Source organism: Triticum urartu, chromosome 5A (genome assembly GCF_056163025.1).
Source record: "Triticum urartu cultivar PI428250 chromosome 5A, HENAU_Tu73, whole genome shotgun sequence".
NCBI lineage: Eukaryota > Viridiplantae > Streptophyta > Magnoliopsida > Poales > Poaceae > Triticum > Triticum urartu.
Window position 1 is genome coordinate 6,072,609 of NC_141877.1, and position 27,581 is coordinate 6,100,189.

Here is a 27,581-nt window from a genome sequence, read left to right on the forward strand (position 1 = left end):
ATAATAAACGTGACATGATATGGCCAATATCACATAGCTCCTTTGATCTCCATCTTGGGGCTCCATGATCATCTTGTCACCGGCTTGACACCATGATCTCCATCATCATGATCTCCATCATCATGTCTCCATGAAGTTGCTCGCCAACTATTACTTCTACTACTATGGCTAACGCGTTTAGCAATAAAGTAAAGTAATTTACATGGCGTTTCTCAATGACACGCAGGTCATATTAAAAGAATAAAGACAACTCCTATGGCTCCTGCCGGTTGTCATACTCATCGACATGCAAGTCATGATTCCTATTACAATAGCATGAACATCTCATATATCACATATAGATCATTCATCATTCATCACAACTTTGGCCATATCACATCACAAACCACTTGCTGCAAAAACAAGTTAGACGTCCTCTAATTGTTGTTGCAAGTTTTTACGTGGCTGAATTAGGGTTCTAGCAAGAACGTCTTCTTACCTACATTAAAGCCACAACGTGATTTGTCAACTTCTATTTACCCTTCATAAGGACCCTGTTTATCGAATCCGCTCCAACTAAAGTGGGAGAGACAGACACCCGCCAGCCACCTTATGCAACTAGTGCATGTTAGTCGGTGGAACCGGTCTCACGTAAGCGTATGTGTAAGGTTGGTCCGGGCCGCTTCATCCCACAATACCGCTGAAGCAAGAAAAGACTAGTAGCGGCAAGAAAGTTGACAAATCTACGCCCACAACAAATTGTGTTCTACTCGCGCAAGAAGAACTACGCATAGACCTAGCTCATGATGCCACTGCTAGGGAACGTTGCAGAAAACAAAAAATTTCCTACTCGTTTCACCAAGATCCATCTAGGAGTTCATCTAGCAACGAGTCATCGGATGCATCTACATACCTTTGTAGATCACGCGCGGAAGCGTTTAAAGAACGGGGATGAGGAAGGCGTACTCGACGTGATCCAAATCACCGATGACCAAGCGCCGAACGGACGGCACCTCCGCGTTCAACACACATACGGGACGGGAGACGTCTCCTCCTTCTTGATCCAGCAAGGAGGAAGGAGAGGTTGATGAAGATCCAGCAGCACGACGGCGTGGTGGTGGATGCAGGGCGTCACAGTAGCAGGGCTTCGCCTATACTACGAAGGAGAGATGTAACGGGGGGAGAGGGAGGCGCCAGGGGCTGGTGTATGAAGTCCCTCCTCTCCCCCACTATATATAGGAGGGCCAAGGGGGGGTGGTGCGCAGCCTAGGAGATCCAATCTCCTAGGTGCGGCTGCCAAGGGGAAGTTTCCCTCCCCCCCCAAGGCACCTAGAGGTGCCTTCCACCACTTGGACTCTTCCTTTAAGTGGAACCCTAGGCGCATGGGCTTTTGGGGCTGGTGCCCTTGGCCCATCTAGGCCAAGGCGCACCCCCTACAGCCCATGTGGCCCCCCGGGACAGGTGGCCCCACCCGGTGGGTCTGCGGGACCCCTCCGGTGGTCCCGGTACAATACCGATAACCCCGAAACTTGTCCCGATGGCCAAAACAGCACTTCCTATATATAATTCTTTACCTCCGGACCATTCCGGAACTCCTCGTGACGTCCGGGATCTCATCCGGGACTCCGAACAACATTCGGGTTACTGCATATACATATCTTCACAACCCTAGCGTCACCGAACCTTAAGTGTGTAGACCCTACGGGTTCGGGAGACAAGCAGACATGACCGAGACGACTCTCCGGACAATAACCAACAGCGGGATCTGGATACCCATGTTGGCTCCCACATGCTCCACGATGATCTCATCGGATGAACCACGATGTCGAGGATTCAATCAACCCCGTATGCAATTCCCTTTGTCAATCGATATGTTACTTGCGCGAGATTCGATCGTCGGTATCCCAATACCTCGTTCAATCTCGTTACCGGCAAGTCACTTTACTCGTACCGTAATGCATGATCCCGTGACCAGACACTTGGTCACTTTGAGCTCATTATGATGATGCATTACCGAGTGGGCCCAGTGATACCTCTCCGTCATACGGAGTGACAAATCCCAGTCTTGATCCATGTCAACCCAACAGACACTTTCAGAGATACCCGTAGTCTACCTTTATAGTCACCCAGTTACGTTGTGATGTTTGGTATACCCAAAGCACTCCTACGGTATCCGGGAGTTACATGATCTCATGGTCTAAGGAAAAGATACTTTGACATTGGAAAACTCTAGCAAACGAACTATACGATCTTGTGCTATGTTTAGGATTGGGTCTTGTCCATCACATCATTCTCCTAATGATGTGATCTCGTTATCAATGACATCAATGTCCATAGTCAGGAAACCATGACTATCTGTTGATCAACGAGCTAGTCAACTAGAGGCTTACTAGGGACATGTTGGTGTCTGTTATTCACACATGTATTACGATTTCCGAATAATACAATTATAGCATGAATAAAGACAATTATCATGAACAAGGAAATATAATAATAATGCTTTTATTATTGCCTCTAGGGCATATTTCCAACATATCATTCTACCAACCAATCTATCTGTCCAGCCGTCTAATAATTAATTACAATCTCAGTTAGGGATTAGATTAAGCAAGAGCATTGACTAAATTGGTAGGTGACCAGACCTAGCAAACGGTTTGGTTCCATCAACCGATTCTTTGGCTGTACGGGTGTGAGGTGTCGTACTACTGATTCTCAAACTGAACCTTACGAGCACTAATTTTCTTGCTACAGGAGTAGATGATGCTCCATATTATCTCTGGATTCTCAAGCGTCTCACGCCAAGAGGCCAACTCCATTCATTTTCACCCACCCACCTACCTACCTGTCCACCCCTATCTCTTTTCTTTCTCAAATTGTTGACAGGGCAATCACTTTCACAATGCAGAAAGCATGCCACTTATCTTGGGCCCCAAAATTCAAGACTTGGGGTAATTTTCTATCCGCCGCAAAATGGGAAAAAGATGACTGTTAGCAATTGTGCACCAATCCAAAAGAGGAGCTGTGCTCTCTCCAAACGTTTCCCATTCCAACTTGGGCCCATCTTATCTTTGCCCTTTTTCTCGTTGCAATGACAGAGGATTATAGTAAAAGTTGTGAGAATCCAATGACCCCTTGTTCTATTTTTCACTCCACTTTCAATCGAGAGAGTGTGATTACAGATTTGTATGAGTAACTCCAGAAGAAGAATGGAGGAGTGTAGTAGTAGTAAATAATTAATTAATGGTGTTATGGTGTTGAACAGAAAAGGAAATACCTAGAGAAAAGGCACATGGGAGGGAGGGAGGGAAAAGGAAATTTTTGGGCAAATGAATGGAGGATCTACACTGCACTAGAGCATTTTTATCTCTCTCCTTTTGTATCATTGTGAAGGAGTGTCACACTTAATTGGCACCCTCGTTCACGTGAGAATTGAGCCTATTTGATTTGAAAATGAAATTCCTATCTACATAGAGTGAAAAAGGCACATGGGAAGGACAAGGGAAAATTATGGACAAAGGAGGATTCTCTACACTACACTACACCCTTCCTCCTTGTTATGCATGTATCAGAGGGTCTAGCGCTGCCACTTGACACCCTCTCATTGGTACTACTCCATATGTTTAGGGCCTATTTGATTCACGGGATTCACAAAATGCATGAATAGAATAAACACATGAGCAAAGTGTCATGTCCTCTTATACATGAATTTGAATAAAATTATAGAAGAGTGTTTGATAGCGCAAGAAAAACAGATGAATTCTACCATAGGAGGTTTTGAGTGGATGGAAATTTTCCTCCAAAATTTACCACTCTCTCGGATCCGTATTACATGTCGCCCAAAAGGATGTATCTAGCACTAAAATACTTTGTATATAATCCAATGAAATAATTCCCAAGGATTCCAATCAAATGGATCAAATGACCACCTTTAGAAAAAATTCCACCAAAAATCATAGTACAAAATTTCTATGAACCAAATGAGCCCTTAACTTTGATACTCACCCACTTGTCTTGGCTTTCTTCTACACATGTGAATGTCTTGATACATAAATTCAACAGCACATCAACATTGTGAAGGTGTGTATGGTGGTGTTAACATAGAGTGAGATTTTGGCCTATCTTTGATGCAAAAGGAAATTCCTATATGCATAGAGTGAGAAGGCACATGGGAGGGACAGAGGAATTTTCCGGACAAAGGGACGGACGATCCTCTACACTACACTACCGGTGTCGGATCGGTGACCACGCGGGCCGTTGGATCATGACGCATGTGGCCATTGGATTCGCGTGGTCACGTGGCGGACCGGAGGATCGTCGGGGGGCACGATGTGTCGAGCGAATGAGGAAAACGAGGGGGAGGGATAAGGTCAGAGGCGCCTCCCGTGTGGGGCACGCATGGGCGGTGCGTGACGAGCGTGCAGGAGGCGACCGACCGAGGCTGAGGTTGGTCAGCCGATTTGGACTTTTTTGAAATTAACTTGAGGAATCACACGAACATGAAAAATGCAAGAATAGAGTGTCATGTCCTCTTATATCATGTAGGATTACCAAACTACAGAAATTTGGATGAAAGGTTGTTTTACAGCACAAGAAAATAAAGGGTTCGAGCTTATGAAAATTTACCTTCAAAATGTAGTACAATCAATCTTACTCAAATATTCGTAAGAATTCCAATCCAACGAATCAAGATGACCACCGTAAGAAAAATTCTAAGGATTTAAATCATATGGGATCCTATGGCTTTCTTCTACTATTGCGAAGGCTTTGATAGATAAATTCCACGGCACATCAATATGTATGTATTAATGTGGAGTATTTGACGAAAAATTACCACATTAGGGGTTGCCGTCCCACTGAACTACCACATTTAGAAAATTGACTGATAACTACCAAAATTTGCTAACTTTGTGACTAAAAACTACCACTTTAAAAAAATGGCCAGTTTAGACAATTTAAACATGTTTATGACATACGGGGCCCACACGTTAGGGTTGACGTGACGACAAAGTCAACTCCGTTTATTTTGACCGTTATTATGAGTGGGGCCCACACATCGGCATCAAGCTTCCTCTTCCTCCTCCTTCTCTCTCTGGCATTTCTTCAAACACATCATGTGCACCCGCGAGCCACCTCCGCAGCGCTTCACTGCCGGCGCTCACCTCTCCCCTGCCTCAAACCCGTCTGGATCCGGAGAGCCCGAGCTGCCCAACCACTCCTAGGAAGAGCCCGTCGCCGGCTCACGCGACTGCATGCACCTTCGCGGCGGCAATTGCTGCGCGCACGGCTCCGCACATGCTCGCGGCAACGGCGGCTGCACACGTGCTCGCGGCGGCGGCGGCCGCTAGCCGGCCAGCACGCGGCGGCGGCGGCGGCTGCGCACGCACGCTCGTGGTGGCAGGCGCTGCGCACACGGCTCCGCACACGCTCGCGATGGCCGCGGCCGAGCTCTTCAAGGAGTCCGTGGTCGCCGGTGCGGGCGAGGCGGCTCCACCCGCCGTGGTTGCGCCGCCGTCTCCATTCCCCGACCAACACCGGGGAGGTGCTGCGCCTGGGCGTCGCCATGGAGGAGTTCGGAGCTCAAGCACGGGTGCACACAAGATGTTCGTGGAAATGCCAGAGAGAGAGAGGGATGAAGAAAAAGATTGATGCCGACGTGTGGACCCCACATGTAATAACGGTCAACCTAACGGTTAAAATAAACGGAGTTGACTTCGCCGCCACGTCAGCCCCGACTTGTGGGTCCCGTATGTCATAAACGTGTTTAAATCATCTAAACTGATCATTTTCTAAAATTGGTAGTTTTCAGTCACAAAATTAGAAAAATTTGGTTGTCATCATTCACTTTTTTGAATGTGGTATTTCAGTGGGACGGCAACCTCTAATGTGGTAGTTTTTTGTCAAATACTCTATTAGTGTGTGTATGTTATTAGCTAATACTTATCTATCATACTTAAAGAAAATGTAAGGTTCCATCATTCTATCATACTTATCTATCATAAGCGGATGGCAGGACCTTACGGAAATTTTTCTTCCCCTCACATCTCTGGTTTTTTTTTTCAACTGTGTTTTCATTAAAACTATCCATGGACCACGGCATGCTGGATCGGTGCTTCAACTAGTACCAAGGAGTACTAAACTAACACCCGGCCCTAACATAGATTCTCATTCTACCAATCAATCTATCTGTTCAGCGGTCTAATAATTAACTACAATCTAAGTGAGGGATTAGATTAAGCGAGAGCTTCGACTAAACTAGTAGGTGAACAAACCCAGCAAACGGTTTGGTACTCCCTTAGTGATCTAAACGCTCTTATATTTCTTTACGGAGGGAGTATCAGCCCAGATCCCCCTTTAATTCTCAAACTGAACCTACGTGTACTAATTTGCTTGCTACAGGAGTAGATGGTGTGCTCCATCTTATCTCTGGATTCTCAAGCATCTCACACCAAGAGGCCAACTCCATTCATTTTCACCCACCAACCTACCTACCTGTCCACCCCTATCTTCTTTCTTTCTCAATGTGTTGATCAGGCAACCAATTTCAGAACGCATGCTACTTATTTTCTCTCCAAGTTGCACTTTACCATTTCCCGTAAAATGGGTGAAAATATGATCGTTAGCCATTGTTGTGCACAAATCCAAATGGACTATGCACTCTCCAAACGTTTCCTATTCCAACTTGGGCTCCATCTTATCTTTGCCCTTTTTTCGTTGGAATGAATGAAGGTTATAGTAAAGCTGGTGCGAAACCAACGGCCCCTTCTTCTATTTTTCAATCCACTTCTGATCGTGGGAGTGTAATTAGAGATCGATCCGAAATTTAACACGTCTGTTGAATTTCACGACAAAATCGATTCGTCAACCATCTTGCTTCCGATTCCAAATTAGGTGCCATATGAAATGTACATGAAGCATGTGCCTTTTTATGATGTCTAGAACACTGAAATGAGACATGAAATGAGAGCATAGATATTATTTTTATTTTTGCAAGGAACTGTCAAATCCATTTATTAAAAAGGGGTATTATAAAAACACCCCCAAATCAATGTCAATGTATCCACCACCATATATATTTTCATAATGTATTTGGTCAATACTGTAGTTGTTGCTACAAAGGAAATTTTTGGACAAAGGAACGGAGGACCCCTCTCTCTCTCTCTCTCTCTCTCTCTCTGGAAGCCCTCTCTTTGTGTGTCACCGTGAAAGAGTGTCTGCTGGTGCTGACACGTAGTTGGCGCCCTCGTTCACGTGAGATTTTTTGCCTATTTTATTAGAAAAGGAGATTCCTATCAACATAGAGTGAGAGAGATGGCACATGGGAGGGAAAACGGAAATTTTTGAACAAAGGAACGGAGGGCCCTTTCTCTCTATCTTGTCTCTTCGTGTGTCACTGTGAGCAGTGTGTAGTGCTGACACTTAATTGGCACTGGGTCTATTTGACTGAAAAAGGAAATTCCTATCTACATATAGTGATAAGGCACATGGGAGGGGCAAAGGAAAATTCCGCACAAAGGAATGGAGGATCCTCTACACTACACTACCTGCGTCAGATCGGTGAGCATGCGGACCGCTGGATCATGTCGCACGTAGCCGTTGCATCCGCATCATCGGACCGAAGGATTCGTCAGGGTGCACGATCTGGCGAGCGAACGAGGAGAAAGAGGGAAAGAGACAAGCTATGAGATGCCTCACGTGTGGGGCACGCATGAGCGGTGCATGACGAGCGTGTGGGAGACGACCGACCAAGGCTGAGATTGGTCAGCCGATTTGGACCTTTTCTGGATTCACTACACACGGACATGAATAAGGGAGTGTCATGTCTTCTTGTATCATGTAGGATTACCAAATATAGGAAGAGTGTTTGATAGCACAAGGAAAAACAAAGGATTTCAACCAAAAGGTTTATGTGTATGAAAATTTACCTTCAAAATATAATACAAATGAATTTTATACAAGTATTCGTAAGAATACCAGTCTAATGAATCAAGACGACCACCGTAAGAAAAAATCCTATGCGATGTATGTGGTTTTCTTCTACTATTGTGTAGGTCTTGATAGATAAAATCAGCGGCACATCAATATGTATGTACCCCATTCGTAACTTAATATAAGACATTTTTTTTGAAAACTTCCAAATCTATTCATTTTCAATCATGGCAGCACAATAAACATCAGAAACAATAAAAATTGCATCCAGGTTCGTAGACCATTTAGCGCCAACTTCAAGCACTGAAACGAGCCGGAGGGGCGCCACCTTCATCGCCCCTCCCACGTCGAAGCCGGGCGAAATTAGTTGTAGTAGACAATCGGAAAGTCGTCGTGCTAAGGCCTCATAGGACCAACACACTAGAGCAGCAACCGTTGCCGATGAAAAGACGCGTAGATTGGAAGGATTCAATCTAAAGACACACGAACGAAGACCAGATCCGAGTAGATCCACCAAAGACAAGCACCGATCAAATCCCGCGAGATCCATCGGACACACACCTCCACATGCCCTCCGACGATGCTAGATACACCACCAGAACGGGGGCTAGACGGGAAGAATCTTATTCCGTCTTCAGGGAGCCGCCGCCGTCTCGCCTTACTGAGCCTGGCACAAACCTAACAAAACAAAAAAAAAATCTGAAAATGGAGTGCTCCGGTGGCAAAGACCGGGATCTACCACGTCTGCATGGCCCTAGGGCCGCCAAAGACGCCGACGGGAGACAGATGACCTAGACTGGTTTTAGAGGCTGGCTGAATCGTTAATATAAGACGTTTTTGACATTACCATAGACTGAACAAACATCTTACAAAAAGTTACAGGCGTATTATTAATTTGTGTGTTATTAACTACTGATAGTACTTATCTCTCGTGCTTAAAGAAGACATAAAGTTCCGTCGTCCGCTCATATTTTGCCCAACCTTACACAAGTTTTCCTTTCCTTTTCCCATTTTGATTTCCTCCTCACATCTCTAAGTTTTTTTTTCATCGTTTTTTCCTTACAACCACCCATGGACCATGACATGCTTGATTGGTGCTTCAACTAGTATCAAGGAGTACTAAACTAACACCCGGCCCCAACATAGATTCTCATTCTACCAACCAATCTGGCTGTCCAGCAGTCTAATAATTAATTACAATCTCAGCGAAGGATTAGGCCCTTCCCAGTGCTTCACCGTGGACAGAGGCTAAGCATACCACATAAACGAAAAAAATAACATGGCACAACATTTAAAGAGGACATAGAGTACTTTGGTGACCCAGGAAGAACCAATGCCAAGCACGATAACCTAGGCAAACAACTTAAATGAAACAATTTGACCAATGCATGAAAGACTTTAGGTGCTAACTCATTAAATAAAGTGTGCTTAGCAACAACAAGTTAAGCATCTATGCATTGGGGAGTTGAGTTGCTAAGGTATTTAATGCACTTAGCACCTCATCTAAGCACCATTGCATTGGGAGAGGTCTTAGACTAGCCACGATGGGTAGTAACATAGAGTAGTAACATGCCCGTGTTACTACTCTATGTTACTACCTCTATAGTGGAGAGTAACATATATGTGGTAACATACAACACTTTATTTATTAGGCTATAGACTCATCTTACCTTGATATATGTGTTGTTACTCATACTACTAGTAACTAGCTATGTTACCATATGCCTTTCTTTTTTCATTTATTACTTGCCACGTCATTTGTTTTATTTAGATATGTGTGATGTTACTATCTATGTTACTCCCACTGTGGGTAGTCTTAGATTACGCAAGAGCTTTGACTAAATTAATAGCTGACCAAACCCATCAAACGGTTTGGTTTCATCAACTGATTCTTTCGCTGTATGGGTACCGTACTACTATTGCCCATATCCTCTCTGATTCTCAAACGGAAGTGTACGCGTACTAATTTGCTTTGCTACAAGAGTAGATGGAGCTACATCTTATCTTTGGATTCCCAAAACCTCTCACACCAAGAGGCCAACTCCATTCATTTTCACCCACCCACCTACCTACCTATCCACACCTATCTTTTTTTTCCCAATTTGTTTATCAGGGCAATCAATTTCAGAATGCAAAAAGCATGCCATTTATCTCGGGGTAATTTTCTATCCAAGCTGCATTTTACGATTTCCCGCATAATGAGAGAAAAGATGATCGTTAGCAATTGTGCACCAATTAAAAAGAAGTGCTCTTTCTCTCTCTCAACGTTTCCCATTCCAAGTTAAACACGTCTGTTGAATTCCATGACAAAATCGATTCGCCAACCATCTTGCTTCCAATTCCAGTTTAGGTGCCAGATGAAATGTACACGGACCTGTGGAAGATGGCGGTGACGACACACGAGTGCGTCTGACCGGATTGTGCCCCAGACCTGGTATGTGGCTCGGCTGGGGCTTCCGAATGTTTCGGTTTCCGGCTTTTGATGTTAGGCTTAGGTGAGTGGTTTGGGTAGTGGCCCAGCTAGCACCCCTTCATCATTTTGGATAGAAGTTTGCGGTATGTGTTGCCAAGATGATGGATTCAGACTCATTGTTGTAATACTTTGTAAGGTCCTGAGAATAATCAATAAAGTGGCCGTATGCATCTTCCAGATGCAGAGGCCGGGGGTCATCCTCCTTTTCTAAAAAAAACCTTTTCGTGCTGTTTGGATGACCGTCAAAATGAGACATGAGATGAGCTTACATTTTTTCTAAATGTTAGCTCTAAAATCCATTTATTAGAAAGAGGTGTTATAAGAACACCCTCAAATCAATATCAGTATATCTACCATCAGATATATTTTTGTGATGTATTTTGTAGTTGTTGGATTTTTCTTCTATAGATTGGATCAAACTTAGAAATGATGAATTTTTAACTGAATTTATACACTGTGAAAGAGTGTCGACACTCACACTTAATTGACACCCTCGTTCACGTGAGATTTTGGCCTATTTTTATTTATTAGAAAAGGGAATTCCTATCTACATCGAGTGAGAAGGCACATGGGAGGGACAGGGGGGATTTCTGGACAAAGGAACGGACGATCCTCTACACCACACTACCGCTGCGGATCGGTGACCATGCGGACCATTGGATCATGTCGCACGCAGCCGTTGGATTTACGTGGTCAGTGGCCGGACTGGAGGATTGTTGGGGCGCGCGATGTGTCGAGCAAATGAGGAAGAAGAGGGGAAGGGATAAGGTCGGAGGCGCTTCTCATGTGGGGCACCCATGAGCGGTGCGTGACGAGCATGCGGGAGGCAACCGACTGAGGGTGAGGTTGGTCAGCCGATTTTGACATTTTGGGGATTAATTAACGTGATGAAACACACGAACATGAAAACGCGGGAATAGAGTGTCACGTCCTCTTATATCATGTAGGATTACCAAACTACATGAATTTGAGTGAAAGGGTATTTGACAGCACAAGAAAATAAAGGGTTTGAGTGTATGAAAATTTACCTTCAAAATGTAGTACAATCAATCTTATACAAATATTCCTAAGAATTCCAATCCAAGAATCAAGACAACCACCATAAGAAAAACTTCTAAGGATTTAAATCATATGGGATCCTATGGCTTTCTTCTACTATTGTGAAGGCCCTAAGAGATAAATTCCACGACACATCAATATGTATGTATGTTATTAACTAGTACTTGTCTATCATACTTAAAAAATTTGCAAGGTTCCTTCATTCTATCATAAGAGGATGGCGGAACCTTACACAAGTTTTTCTTCTCTCCTACCTTTTTGATTTCCCCCCTCACATCTCGGGTTTTTTCTCACTGATTTTCCATTAAAACTATCCATGAACCACATCATGCTTGATCGGTGCTTCAACTAGTATCATAGAGTACTAAACTAACACACAGCCCCAACATATATTCTCATTCTACCAACCGGTCTACCCGTCCAACGGTCTAACAATTAACTAAAATCTCATGTGAGAGATTAGATTAAGCAAGAGCATTGACTGAAATTGGTAGGTGACCAAACCCAGCAGCAAATGGTTTGGTTTCATCCACTGATTCCTTGCCTGTACGGGTATCGTACTACTGTTGCCAAGATCCCGTCCTCTCATTCTCAAAGTGAACCTTACGAGTGCTAATTCGCTTGCTACAGGAGTAGATGGTGCTCCATCCTTATCACTAGATTCTCAAACATCTCATACCAAGAGACCGACTTCATTCATTTTCACCCACCCAACTACCTACCTGTCCACCCCTACCTTCTTTTCTTTCACTATTTGTTGACAGGGCAATCAATTTCACAATCCATAAAGGATAAAGCATGCCACTTGTTTTGGGGTAATTTTCTATCCAAGTAGCATTCTACCATTTGTTAGCCATTGTACACGAATCCTAAAGAAGAATTCAGGTCCCTCCAAACGTTTCCCATTCCAACTTGGGCTCCATCTTATTTCCCCCCTTTTTTCATTTGAATGAATGAAGATTATAGCAAAACTGGTGCGAAGCCAACGACCCCTTCTTCTATTTTTCCACTCCACTTTCCACCGAGAGGCTGTAACTAGAGATCGATCCGAAGTTAAACACGTCCATCGAATTTCACGACAAAATCGATTCATCAAGCATCTTGCTTCCAATTCCAGTTTAGGCCCCAGATGAAATGTACGTGAAACATGTACCTTTTGTGATGTTAATTTGGATCACCATCAAAAATGAGACATTAGACGAGTATAGTTTTTTTTAATGTTAGCAGAGAACTGCCAAATCCATTTATTAGAAAGAGGTATTATAAGGACACCCTCAAATCAATATCAATATATCCACCATCAGATATACTTTTGTAATGTATTTGGTCAATATTGTAGTTCTTGGATTTTTCTTCTATATATTTGATCAAACTTAGGAATGATTGACTTTAAGGTAGAATGTATTTGGCAGTTTTAGTGAACATATGGCTTGATTTGCGGGATTCACAAAATGCATGTGGTATGTTCACTAAAACAAAGCTAAGCCATATGGTGCTACTCCATATGTTTAGGGCCTATTTGATTTGCGGGATTCACAAAATGCATGAATAGAATAAACACATGAGCAAAGTGTCATGTCCTTTTATGCATGATTTTGAATAGAAGAGTGTTTGATAGCACAAGAAAAACAGATGAATTCTATCATAGGGGGTTTGAGTGGATGAAAATTTTCCTCCAAGATTTACCATTCTCTTCGATCCATATTACTTGTCGCCCAAAAGGATGTATCTAGCACTAAAATACGTCTAGATATATCCATTTGAGTGACAAAAAATATAGATCAAAGGGAGTACAAATTAATCCAATGGAATAGTTCCCGAGGATTCCAATCAAACGAATCAAATGACCACCAATAGAAAAGTTCCTCCAAAAATCATAGTACATAATTTCTATGAACCAAAGGAGCCCTTAACTTTGATACTCTCCCACTTGTCTTGGCTTTCTTCTACATATGTGAATGTCTTGATACATTAATTCAGCAGCACATCAATATGTTGTACTACCTCCGTTTCAAAATAGGTAATATGTATTAATGTGAGAAATCCATAGGAACGGATGAGCTCGCATGCTCCTGGAATCGCTGGGCGCTCGTTCTCGTCCGAATTGGGCTGCGTCAGGTACTGTCAGATGTATACGTTGTGTATTGGGCTTTGCAGGTAGGACGGGCCCACATGATTAACAGACCCGGGGGGGGGGGGGGGGGGGGGGACGGGACGTTCAGGACCAACATGTGCGAGGCTGCGAGTGCAAAACCAGGGGTGCTCAACGTCCACACCTACACTTTGGCACACCAACTACACACCAGGATATTTGATACATCAACTTTTGCATGAGCGGGCACTAGAAGCATCTACAACCGTCTCAAACTCCCCTCAAACGTTCAGGTGGATGGTCCAGTCGACACGAATGCGGAAGCCGGCCACATCCAATCCTATACCTTAAGTATCTGCCTTTATTAACTTACAAATATTGTCAAGCCACATAATTTTGTTCAAATCCCTGATTTTTTTTAAAAAAATCACGTATATTTTAATTCAAATCAATGATTTTTTTTAAATTCGTTTAATTTTTTCAAATTCAAGTATTTTTCTCAAGTTCACGTCATTTTTTCAAACTCATGCGCTTTTTTCAAATTCGCATACATTTCTTCAGATCCGTGTAATTTTTTCACGTTCGCTTTTTTCTGAATCCGCTTACTTTTTCTAGGTTCGTGATATTTTTTAAATTTATGATTTTTTTGAATAAAGTACATGAATACTAAAAAAGTACATTAATTGGAAATATTTATGCAAACATGGAAAAAGTACGTGAAACATTAAAAAGTTCATGAATTTGATAAGATATAAGTTCACTAGAAAAAATTACGTGAACTTGGAATTATTATGTGGATTTGAAAAGGTACATGAATTTTAAAAAAATCATGGATTTGAAAAAAGTATGTGAATTCTGAAAAATTATATGTACTTGGAAAAAGTAAGCGGATTTGGAAATAAGTACGTAAATTTCAAGCACTTTCACGGATTTGAATAATTATGTGAATTTGAGTGTGGTCAAAACCGAGTCCAAGGACGAACCTTGTTTGGTTTTAGAGGGTGCAAGTTATCTGGTCTTGGAGTTGAGGCACACAAAAAAAAACTAATCTCAACTCTCCAGCGGCAGTCTTTTTAGTGGAAATTGTTGCAGACAACATTCAAGTTCCACAAGTAGTATAGTTGCGAGAAATAATACCACACACAAATAAGGCATGTGTTTTAGTCAGACAACACAACAGAAGCACCGCATGTATTTTCCTTTTTGAGAACAAGAAGACACCACATGTAGTAATTACTCCTAATTATATATACTGGAAATAACACACCCAAGTTTCTGCGACATAGCCCGAACACGTGGTGTACATATAGGTCCTGTATATACATATACATATACCAATGAAACTTATGCACGGACTGCCGTGACGGCGCCGTCGCTCTGTCACGGGCATACAAAACCGCACGCTACTGTTTCAGTTTCACGATGCGTATCCTTGGACATTCCTTGCACCACCAGTAGAGTTCCACTTAGCGAGAGCAAGCGAGCTCGTCCGCTCTTTCGCCGTTCTCGTATTAATGTATTGTATGTTAACTAAGTACTTATTCAAGCAAAAAAACGCCAAGCCCTTGTTCATCGTCCATGGACCGCAACAAGCTTCATGCTTCAACTGGTGTTAGTGTTAGGATTAGTAGTAGTAAACTAACACATAGATTCTACGTACCTACCAGTCTAGCTGATCAAAAGTCTAATTAAGAACAGTCTCAGTGAGGGACTGGATTAAGCAAAAGCTTTGACCAAATTAATTAGGTGACCAAGCCCAGCAAATGGTCTCATCAACTCAACTGTCTCTTGGACTGATGTACGGACATCGTACTACTTTGCTTGGTTCAAGGGTAGGTGGTGCTCCATCCTATCTCTGAATCTCACACCAATATCATTCATTCATTTTCAATCACCTACTACCTACCTAGACCTAACCTTCCTCTTCTTTCTTTTCTCAAATTGTTGCTTCTCTCTCTCTCTCTCTCTCTCTGGTTATTTTCTCTCCAAGTTGCATTCTATCATTTCCCGCAAACAGGTAAAAATGATGAGTATATATCATCAATTGTGCACCGATCCAAAAGAAGAGAGCTATCCTCTCCGCAAACATTTTGCCATTCCAAGTTGGGCTAGCTCCACCTTATCTTTGCCCATTTTTGTTTCCTTCAGTTTGCAATAAGTTAATGATCATGCTAAAAATGGCCACAAGACAACGACCCCTTTCGTGTATTAACCGCGCTGTTGAATTTGACGACCAAGTAGGTGCGGTGCTTCAACTTCAACAATGTCGCCTCCAGTTTCATGTTAGGTGGAGCATGCACCCTGTCAAAAAAAGAAGAAAAGGAAATGAAAATAACGCATGAATGAATGAATGAATTTTCATTGAGCCTCCATGTACTGCATAGTAAGATAACATTAGCTAGAAAGCAAATCAAACTGAACCTGCCAGAATTGATTGGAGAATTTGATCTCCCGGCGTGCAAAATCTTTGATGACGACCAAGTTGGTTGATTTTAATTTGTCTGAAAACTAACAACATCAGAATGACAATGTGCATGGACAATACGTTGTGAGGTTCCCGTATCTGTCAAAATGAGACGTGAGATGAGCGCAGATCGGTTCAAACGTCACTGTATGTACCTGACTAACATTAACATCAGAAGGGAGGGTGTTGAGGTTTGACAGCCTCTTAATCACAAATTCTTGCTTTAATTAGGGCACTGCTTGACAAATGGAATGTTGTACTACATGCATGCCTGTCCGAGTCTTTAAACATTCTATTGCTGCACTGGCCTTGTGGTACGACTTGCTCATCAACAAGTTGTACGGAGGAAAACATGATTAATGGTGTGCTAATTAAGAGGGACCGAATCAATTGGAACAAGCAGGCACTGCTCATTTGGAGCTTGATCCACCTCTCTTAAATAAAGAACAGACAGTAATTAACGATGATGATGCAATCTACATGTTGTACCATTCTGCTGTAGATTAGCTACTCTGGAACAGCTTGACAATTTTCTTCCATTTCAGTACTTTCTATTCTCTCAGCATTTTCCATTCCATTTTGGGCTCCACATCTTATCTTTTCCTTCTTGGGTTGGAAATAAATAATTTACGGCACCTTTGATGTACTAAAGCAGGTGAAAAGCCAACAACCCCTTCTTTATTTTTACTCCACTCTCGATCGAAACAGTACGTCTAGTAGAAGATTAGGCCGCCTTATGGCATGCAATGTGGGGTTCATGGACATTCTCCGCTTTCAGTTACAGGATAGGTGACAGATCAGACGTTCTCAACCTTATTAAGAAGTTGCCACCACACGACCATTTGCTCCACAAATGGAAGAAGAATCAGCCTCAACGTTGTTCATGGTCGGTCACCAAAGACCAAACGATGGCAACTTTGATCATAAATGGATGGAAGAAGAAGAACTTAGCTAGGAAGTAATCAATCATTGATGAAATCCAGTATGTACGTGGGCTAATAGGGCTAGCGCACATAAAAAAAATCTGTCTAATGAGAGCCCACTAATGAATCAATCTAAGTGCGATGAGAGCCCACTAAACCACCTGCAGATTGCGTGCTTCCAGACGGCTTTCCAAACCGGCCGATGACGGTGCACCCCGAGCCAATCTCCTCATACAACACGCGCGGACACAAAATCATAATCAATCTAGGGTTTCTTCCAGAGCGAAGATCATCACGTACGGTAGGCACGCCATGGCTGCCGACGAAGACCGGCCGCTGAAGGCCGCACGCGTAGACGAAAGGGGGAGCAGGGGCTGACGCCTGACCTGCCGGAAGACGTGCCCGCCGCGTCTGCAGGGCCTGGCGCGAAGTGGTCGACGCCCACCGCCTCATGCGCGCCGACCTGCTCCCGCTCTCGTTCGCCGGCCTCTTCGTCCACTTCATGGAGCACAAGTATCCCGAATTCTTCGCCCGCCCCTCCTCCTCCTCGGGAGATGCCATCAGCGGCGACCTCAGCTTCCTGCCCTCCATCGGCCCTCGCGCCGGCACTATATGGGAACACTCTGATGATTGGCATGGCTACAACATCGAGGATCACTGTAACGGGCTACTCTTGCTCAGCAAAAATTGTGTCGTTAACCCTGCCACCCGTCAGTGGAATGCTTTCCCGCCGTGCACGGCCCAAGATTGTACTAGATGGAACATGTGGTACTCTAGTCATTTGGTCTATGATCCGATGATATCCCCACACTATGAGGTACTTATGATCCCATGTTTGCGTGACAACAACGATCGTATATGTGACGAAGACGAGGCAGACCTCTCCATGGAGGAATCCGAGTGGCCACCGTCTCCATGCAGGATGTATGTGTTCTCATCAAGGACTAGTTGTTGGGAGGACAAGTATTTCGTCCGAGAAGGCGGTGCGGCAAGGACCGTCGGCGAGATGCGGGTGGGTTGGCAGGAATTCAGAGAGGCTGCTGTCTATTTTCGAAGAGCACTTTATATGCACTGCGGGGCTGCTTTTCTTATGAGGTACATGTTTACCAGCTTTGTTATTATATTATCTGATGTCTATCTTGGTGGTGGTTTGTTATTAAAACATTTATGGACAATGCATGATTTGATTATGCAGAATATCATTGTCAGATAATGCATACCGTGTAATTAAAACACCAATTGTTATGAAAGTGGACGGCTCTCTAGATATTAATATAGCAAAATCAAAAAAGGGGGTGTACCTTGTGGCATTTGAAGAAGATAAGTGTTTGCTTCGAGTTTGGATCCTTAATGAATCATGTGGTCAAATGGAGTGGATGTTGAAGGATGACATAGACCTTAATCCCGTGCTAGTACGCCACCGGTTCAACCAACGAGTCCGTGGACACTGGATCTTAGAAGATATTAACTACAACTGGTTTCGTTCTATTCGTTCTCTAAATGACTTCAAGGAAGCATCAACTGAACAGATATATGAATGGGATTCTGACAATGATGATGTTCAAGATTGTTATTACCATAATAAAGAGAGTCATGATGATAATAAGAGCTATGATATTCAGATACTCGGATTTCACCCCTATAGAGAGATTCTGTTCTTGAGTGAATCAAGCGAGACAGGAATCACAGGACTGGCATATCATTTAAATGGCTCGAAGATTGAAGTCTTAGGAAATATATGCCCAAAGGGTTATTCGTATTTCAACATGAATGATGACATACAATACTTCATGTCTTCTCCTTACACCCCATGTTGGACTGGAGAGTTCCCTCCGAAGAACTAGTTCATCTCATGTACGGGCTTATGTGAGTTGATATCGATTTGAGCTACATACTCACCTTTAATTTATAAGGATAAGAATTTACAATTATATTTGTTTGTTTAATTACAATTGTTACTCCTACTATTGTACTATGTTTTATAGCTGGTGACTTCTTTGGAATTATGCACTCCTAGGTTAAGGTTCCCCAAAACTACCACATTTTAAAACGTGGCTCATACCTACCATAAAGTGTTTTATTCTTTTTGAAAACCCTGATGCCTGTGTGATTAAAATTTGATCGTTTTTATGACAGCCTGGGCCCGGACATCAGGTCCACGTGGCAACAATTATAGACGCCCACGATAAAAGAAAAGATATATATAGATGCCGCTAGTCAAACAAATGTCCATTGAGATAGTCAACTGAGCAGCTTCCATGGCATGCACATACACATCCTTCCAGCATTGATAATTTAGTGATCATGACTCACGAGAGTGATCCATATAGACTCGTAGAATGGTACAAGACCTAGAATATATACTCCTTCAGTGATGGACCATGCCTCTTGGATCTTAGACATCCTCTGGCCACTTGGACGTGCCAATCACTCTAATGTAGTGTAATGGCAGTATGCATGACTTTGGTTTTTGTCTGCTGACTCAACCTAAATCTAATCTATAGTACTTCCTCTGTAAAAAAATATAAGGGTGTTTAGATAACTAAATTAGCGATGTAAACACTCTTATATTTCTTTACGGAGGGAGTACTTATATCTCTAGCTAGGCAACTTGCTTGGTAGGAGACCAGAGTGAAGAGAGTCAGCCTCCACGGAGCATGCATATATACACATAAGTCGTCAATAATGAGAGCCCAGAACCTAATGCTGTTCTGAGGCATTATCTCAACATGAGTCCTCGACAAGATAATGCCTCAGAACCTGCAGATCAACAGGAAGAACACAACAGTCAACAACGATACAACAATGAAGAACCAGTCAATAATGAAGCAACAGGTACTACCTCCAAAACTTTTGCATTTTCATTTTCATGATCTACTCCTATTATTTGCAATAGCTACATGACTTATCTTTTGCTCCTTATTTGATAGGGGAAGAAACAAGTGGTGTAGAGGAACCAATTCATGAAGAAGCAAGTGGTCTAGAGGAAGCAATTCATGAGGAAGCAAGTGATGTACAGAAACCAATTCATGGGGAACTCACAAATGAGGAGAGATATGGTATTTATTTTGCACTCATGGTGATCAAGACCCAAAATGGACAAGTTCTGAAAAAAGACAAGGAGGTCATTGCTAGCCTACTCGATACAACCGTAAGAACTGTTGAGAGAATATGGGAAAGAGCTCTTAAACAGATTGAAAAAGGGGAGAAAGTTGATGTCTCAAATCAAAAGCCAGGTAGAGTTGGCCGCAAGCGGAAAGATTTGGATCTGTCGAGGGTGGTGACAATCCCATTGAACAGAAGGAGAACATTGCGAGGTCTGTCAAAGGCATTGGGTGTAAGCTGCACGACCTTACACTCAAGGTTCGAGTGGGGTCATTTGAGGCGTCACAGTAATGCATCCAAGAGGTAATGAGAAACAAGGGAGCGATAAACTACTCGATCCCTCACATGAACAAGGTACGCCGGCAGGAAGAAGGACGGCTTCGTATAGCCTTTATAGAAGAGGCAGAAGCAATCTTAGCAGCAGAAAAAGAGCAGAAGCAGCAGGAAAAGAACAACAAGAAAAGAGCCCTAGCAGCCTTCAAGAAGCAGAAACACCCTTCGAATACCAGCAGCCTCCAAGCAGCAGGAAAAGAGAATCAGGAGCCTTCAAGCAGCAGGAAAAGAGTACCAGCAGTCTCCAAGAAGCAGGAGCGGAGCAGCAACAACCTTCAAGCAGCAGGAAAATAGCACGAGCAGCCTCCGAGCAGCAGGAAAAGAGTACCAGCAGTCTCCAACAAGCAGGAGCGGAGCAGCAACAACCTTCAAGCAGCAGGAAAAGAGCACGAGCAGCCTCCGAGCAGCAGGAAAAGAGTACCAGCAGTCTCCAACAAGCAGGAGCGGAGCAGCAACAACCTTCAAGCAGCAGGAAAAGAGCACGAGCAGCCTCCGAGCAGCAGGAAAAGAGCAGCCACCTCCTTGAAGCGGCAGAAACACCCTTCGAGTACCAATAGCCTCCAAGCAGCAGGAAAAGAGAACCAGGAGCCTTCAAGCAGCAATAACAGAGCACCAGCAGCCTCCAAGCAGCAGGAAAAGAGCAGCTCTTCTTTACTCCAAGCAGGGGAGTACTTGGGATCAGCTAGTACTCTGGTTGGTGCGAGGAATAACCAGTTGGTTAAGCTGAATTACATTTGCAGCCAGGAGTACTTGAAGATTCAGATAAGGTGATTTTGGCAGAAGATTCAGATAAGCTGAATGACCAGTAACCGTTTTTGCATCTTTCTCTGTAAAATACTCCTGCTTATAATTAATTAATTAATTTCTCAAGGGAAGAAAGAAGAAGAAGATAAGAATGGGATTTAATTGGATAGCCCTGCCATCTCCTCTTGCTTAATGAGCTGTTAATGTGCCCCCCCTCTTTGTTGATGGATGTGGAGGCTACATTATTTTCCTGCAGTAGAGAACTCATGCTACAGTGATTCCAGGCTCCAAAAAAGTGATCCATGTGTGCTGTGCAAAACTAACTTTTTCATCTTGCAAGTTGCAAGATCTCTACCCATAATGAAAAATTACTGTTGCTGTGCTTAATCAGAGTATACTAATTCATGTGGAAGATGAAAATACCTTTAAGAATCAAACATTCATTTGGCTAGTCCTTAATCAGAGAATAGTAACTAGAGATGTTCAGATCCATAGAGGTGGAAAGTGTATCAAACAATGCTTGTTTTGCTGGGGGGATGAATCTACTCCCCTTTTTTTCACCTGTCCCCATGGCTAGACAGGTTCAGTCTAGAAATTGTCAAGTGTGTGCAGTGAGTTGCAAGTGTCTCACTGAATCAAGATATGGTCTTTTAATGTCTGATTTCTCATGGAACAGTGGTGTCTCTGCAAGTGTGGTGAGTCTTGCCAGTGTCTCTCTGAAGCAAGATAACACCATTGAAAGAGAAGAAAAACAAAAAAAACCATTGACCTCACACCCTCTCCCAGTGCCCATCATGACCCATTAATTGTTCTGCTATATGGTTTCTATTCTTGTTCTTTTCTTCCAACATGCATCACACCACAGTTCATGGTTGCCATGTTCAGAAAACAATGCAGACAAGATACTCCAGTGGACAATGCAGTTCAGAAAACAAAAAACTGAGCAGCGGCAAGAAATTCAGATTATCAAACGATGCTTGTTTTGGAGGAGTATGCAGATGTGATTGCACGAACCGTGTCGACAAAGGATTGTTCCCTTTAATTTCTACAGAACCATGACAGCCAATCGTCAGTTTTGCTATTGGAATTCAGAACTTGGTTGTTGCATCCAAACTACTCCGAGGAGAAACAAGCACCGCTGAGAATGCTAAACTAAAAATAAGAAGAACAAAATAGAGGGAAAGTGCGATAAACAGACATTTGAAATGATCCTGGTAGAACTGCACAGCTGCTTCTTGATGATACTCCACTGTTATGGTTATTGTTTGGTTGGAGCAGCCAATTAAGTCTTGAATGCCTAATCCACTGTCGGAGTATCAAAGAATTCAGTTTTGCTGTTGCATCCAAACTGTATGCTGCATTATTAAACTGTCGGAGAAGGATTTGTCTCACCAGCCGACAGAGCAGGGGCGCCTCGCCGGCTGCCTCGGCAGAGGAGGATGCAGGGAAGGAGGTCTCCCCTGAAGCTCGCGGCCACCGGCGCCAGGAGCTTGGCGGCGGTGATGGGTGGTGCCTTCCTCTCCTCCTGCCCGTAGGTCCGTCCCTGACAGCGCCAACTCGCCACCGTCGCGTCGTGGTGGACGATAGCAGCTCGCCGGCGTCCCCGTGGCGTCCAGTCGCCAGCGTCGTGTTGGTGGTGGTCTGGATCTGGTGCCTTCGGCCTCGCATCGACAGAATCCGTCGCCGGCTTGAACTCAAAGGTCCAAGATTTTTGGAAGTTTGCCGCGGGAAGTGCAAATTAGTCATTGTCGGTCACGAAATGATGTCAACTTTGATAGTTTTTTTTCCTCGTGGGTTAAGTGGATTCCCCGTGGGCTAATAGGGCTAGCGCACATAAAAAAAATCTGTCTAATGAATCAATCTAAGTGCGATGAGAGCCCACTAAACCACCTGCAGATTGCGTGCTTCCAGACGGCTTTCCAAACCGGCCGATGACGGTGCACCCCGAGCCAATCTTCTCATACAACACGCGCGGCGTGGTCTCCACGCGACACAAAATCATAATCAATCTAGGGTTTCTTCCAGAGCGAAGATCATCACGTACGGTAGGCACGCCATGGCTGCCGACGAAGACCGGCCGCTGAAGGCCGCACGCGTAGACGAAAGGGGGGAGCAGGGGCTGACGCCTGACCTGCCGGAAGACGTGCTCGCCGACGTCCTCCGCCGCGTCCCGCCGCGCTGGGTCGCTGCCTCCCGCTGCGTCTGCAGGGCCTGGCGCGAAGTGGTCGACGCCCACCGCCTCATGCGCGCCGACCTTCTCCCGCTCTCGTTCGCTGGCCTTTTCATGCACTTCAACGCGCACAAGTATCCCGAGTTCTTCGCCTGCCCCTCCTCCGGAGATGCGGTCAGCGGCAACCTCAGCTTCCTGCCCTCCACCGCCCCTCATGCCGGCACTATTTGGGACAAGTGCGATGATTGGCACGATTACCAGATACACGATCACTGCAACGGGCTACTCTTGCTCAGCAAAAACCGTGTGGTTAACCCTGCCACCCGTCAGTGGAACGCTTTCCCACCGTGCCCGGCCCAAGATTGTATTAGCTGGAATGTGCGGTACAGCCGGCATTTGGTGTATGATCCGATGATATTCACACACTACGAGGTGCTTATGATCCCACGTTTGCATGACAAGGGTCGTGGTGGGGCAGACAAGGCAGACCTCCCGATGGAGGATTCTGAATGGCCACCGTCTCCATGTAAGATGTACATGTTCTCATCAAGGACTAGTTGCTGGGAGGAGAGGTATTTCGTCCGAGAAGGCGATGCAGCAAGGACCGTCAGTGAGATGCGGGTGGGTTGGATGAATTTCAGGGATGCTGCAATCTATTTTCTAGGAGCACTTTATATACACTGCGGGGCTGCTTTTCTTATGAGGTACATACTTACCAGCTCTGTTATTATGTTATCTGATGTTTATCTTGGTGGTGCTTGGTCATTAAAACAATCATGGACAATGCATGATTTGATTTTGCAGAATATCATTGTCAGATAATACATACCGTGTAATTAAACCACCAATTGTTATTAAAGCGGAGTACTAACTAGACCTTAATATAGTAAGATCAGAAAAGGGAGTGTACTTTGTGGCATTTGAAGAACATAAGTGTTTGCTTCGAGTTTGGATCCTTAATGAATCATGTGGTCAAATGGAATGGATACTGAAGCATGACAAGGACCTTAATCCCATGCTAGCACACCATCGGTTCAACCAACGAGTCCATGGACACTGGATCTTAGAAGATATTAACTACAACTTGTTTTGTTCTACTCGTTCTTCAAATGACATCAAGGAACCAAGTAAACATATATATGAATGGAACTCTGACAATGATGATGATGTTGAAGATTGCTACCAGAAAAAAGAGAGTCGTGATGGTAATGACTATGATATTCAGATACTCGGGTTTCACCCCCATAAAGAGATTGTGTTCCTGAGTGAATCAGAGGGGACAGAAATCACAGGACTGGCATCTCATTTAAATGGCTCGAAGATTGAAGTCTTAGGAAATATATGCCCAGAGGGTTATTCGCATTTCAAAGAATAATTGAATGATGATATACGGCTCGTCATGTCTTCTCCATACACCCCATGTTGGATTGGAGAGTTCCCTTAGAACAGTTAGTTGACTAGTTCATCACACGTATGTGCTTACATTAGTTCATATATATCTCTTTGAGCGACATAAGATATGCATGGCTTGCATAAGGCGTTGTCACCTTTAATTTATATGTATTCATAAAGATAAGAATCAGTTAATCTCTATTCGAAGGACTTACAATTATATTCGTTTGTTTAATTTCAATTGTTACTCCTGATGTAGTACTATGTTTAATAAATCTTGAGAATTCTTTCTGGATGGTCTCAACACTCTAGTTAGACCCGTCTTCGCTATAGGTACGCCATGATGCAGTGAGTTGAAAGACACACACGAGCTAACAATTCAAGTTGAACTATGCAATGCAATGATGCATGTGCCATGAAGTGAGTTGAGACTGGAGTCACTTTCTTTCTCTCTTTGGTGTGTATAGCTATGCATGTAGGACCAGCTTCCATGAATCCATGGCATGCACATATCTAGCAGCTAGAATTAGTGGTCACGAGAGTAATCCATATAGACTTGTAGGATGGTACAAACCCTAGAATATATACTCATTCAACGATGAACTGTATCTCTTGGATCTTTGACATCCTCTGGCCACTTGTACATACCAATCACTCTAGTGTGTGTAGTGACAGCCAGTATCCATGACTTTGGTTTGTCTGCTGACTCAACCTAAATCTAATCTATAGTACTCAAGCTAGGCAGCTTGCTTGGTTGTAGTGTAGTGAGAGAGCCAAGCTCGAAAAAGCATGCATATGTAGTGAAGAGAGCCAGTAGGTTGCTAACCAGGTTAGGTTTTTCTTCCTTCATTGACTTGCGTACACTGGTAGAAAAAGGGCCTGTTGTCCCGGTTCGTAAGGGCCTTTTGTCCCGGTTCCTGAACCGGGACTAAAGGGTCGGTACTAATGCCCTGTCCCTTTAGTCCCGGTTCAATCCAGAACCGGGACAGATGGGCCTCCACGTGGCCTGTGCGCGGAGCCCAGGCAGGAGACCCTTTGGTCCCGGTTGGTGGCACCAACCGGGACCAATAGGCATCCACGCGTCAGCATTTCTGTGGCTGGGGTTTTTGTTTTTTTTGAAAGGGGGGAGGTTTGGGGGTTTTGTGGGGTTAATTTAGGTGTTTCATATATTGTGTTAGTTAGCTACAATTAATAGAGAGAAGTGTCCTGTCTTATATCCGTGCTTGGTCGACGCTACGTACTATACATACGTATAGAGAGGACTAGACACGCTAGCTAGCTAGTAAGCAAACGAAGGAAACAGAAGATTGTCATGAACATATATGCATACATAGAGAAGTGATATCGACCACCTCTCCTTCTCCAAGAGATTGGTCGAACAACAAGTTCTCGTATATCTATCCGACACTACCGGCTACATATATACAATAATTATCTCTTACAAATATAATCATACGGACTCATGGTCCACATAGTATTCTCCGTCTTCAGCGATCACGTGGTCAAAAAAGAATGCCGCCAATTCCTCTTGAATTGCTCGCATGCGAGCTGGTGCTAGGAGTTCATCCCGCTTTCGAAACATCTAATTTGAAGAAGGGGGTCAATACATATATATATGAATGAATGAAACTCAACACAAATGATGGTAATAAAATAAAATTGTGAATGTTGTTATTTACGTACTTCATATTGTTCGTCAGTGTAGCCCCGCTCACAGATCATGTGGCGGATAGACTCGCAAACGTAGTATCCACAGAAATCATTCCCTTGTTCCTGCCACAACCACTTTACAAGAAATAGAGGTCAATCAAACTGATAAGCAAGAATGCCAAATGGTATTGATGAAACTAGCGCTTGAATCAATAGAAGATGCGCGGAACATGCTACTATAGTACTTACTTTCGGGTGTCTAAATTGCAGCTTCTTCGGGAGTCCTGGAGCTTTTTTGGAGAATTTTTTCCAAACCCTGCCAGACAAAGAAAACAATTACTTGATATATCAGGAAATGAACAAAGTTGCTGATATGATGGATAATGATCGATTTAACTTACTTCTCGAGCATTTGAGTCATGTCCGCATAGTCCTGGGGATCTTTTCGTCTTGAGTCTAAGACGGTTACTAGTCCCTGCTCAAGCTTAATCTCTAGGAGAATATAGTGGTAACTGCACACGCATGCATAACTCATCAATTACATTACTATAACCTTGACTAATATATAAGGGAAACTGAATACGCACAAGACAGTAACACTCACCTGAAGTTGTAAGGAAAGAGTATTATATCTTTGTTTTCATTTATTACCAACGATCGTAGCAAGTTGGCCTCGGTATCTGCGGCATGAAATTTAACCTGAGTTGCATCTATGAGATATGTGTTAATGAACCCAATATCACCGACTTGTCTTTTCTTCAATTCGGCGATCTTCAATCTGCATAATATAGTGAGGATGATTATAAATACATGCAATGAAAGAGCTGAGCTATATAGAGAGACTTAATGACAGAAGTAGTACTACTTACAGACAGTAGCAGGTGACCGTTGTTTTATCGAGGGCCAATTGATTGAAAAACTGAAAGAACTCCTCAAATGGAACGGGCAACAGTTCAATTCCAACGAGGTCATGCTCCTTTTTAACTTTCACATACAAAGTACTCCTCCCCCCAGAGTCTCTGCAGATTTTCAAGTACCAATCATGCAATCTTCGCATCATCGTTGATAGAGAACTTTCATCTTTGACGAGAGGCTTCCCGTACTCGTATCTTTGTATCTGCACCTCCATGAAATCATAATGTACATCTTCGGGTAGGTAATCGCCAAGATTGCTATAACTGGGCACCATCCTCGGATCATTAGCGACGTTGTCGCTAGGCACCTTGAGCGGGGGGCACGATTGCTTCGCTTGTTCACCGAGCTGGGCAATT

The 27,581-nt window shown here is 43.6% G+C and overlaps 1 protein-coding gene and 1 pseudogene across 1 annotated transcript; both read left to right on the top strand.

The window, feature by feature from the left end:
- The first annotated feature begins 15,944 nt into the window (after positions 1–15,944).
- LOC147967368 (uncharacterized) lies at positions 15,945–18,760 on the top strand. The gene is made up of 2 exons (XM_087522460.1): positions 15,945–18,011; positions 18,112–18,760. The coding sequence occupies exons 1-2, from the start codon at positions 17,368–17,370 to the stop codon at positions 18,758–18,760; spliced, it is 1,293 nt and encodes a 430-aa protein (XP_087378586.1). The 5' UTR covers positions 15,945–17,367.
- Positions 18,761–23,154: 4,394 nt separating this feature from the next.
- LOC147967369 (uncharacterized) lies at positions 23,155–24,721 on the top strand (annotated as a pseudogene).
- Positions 24,722–27,581: the final 2,860 nt, after the last annotated feature.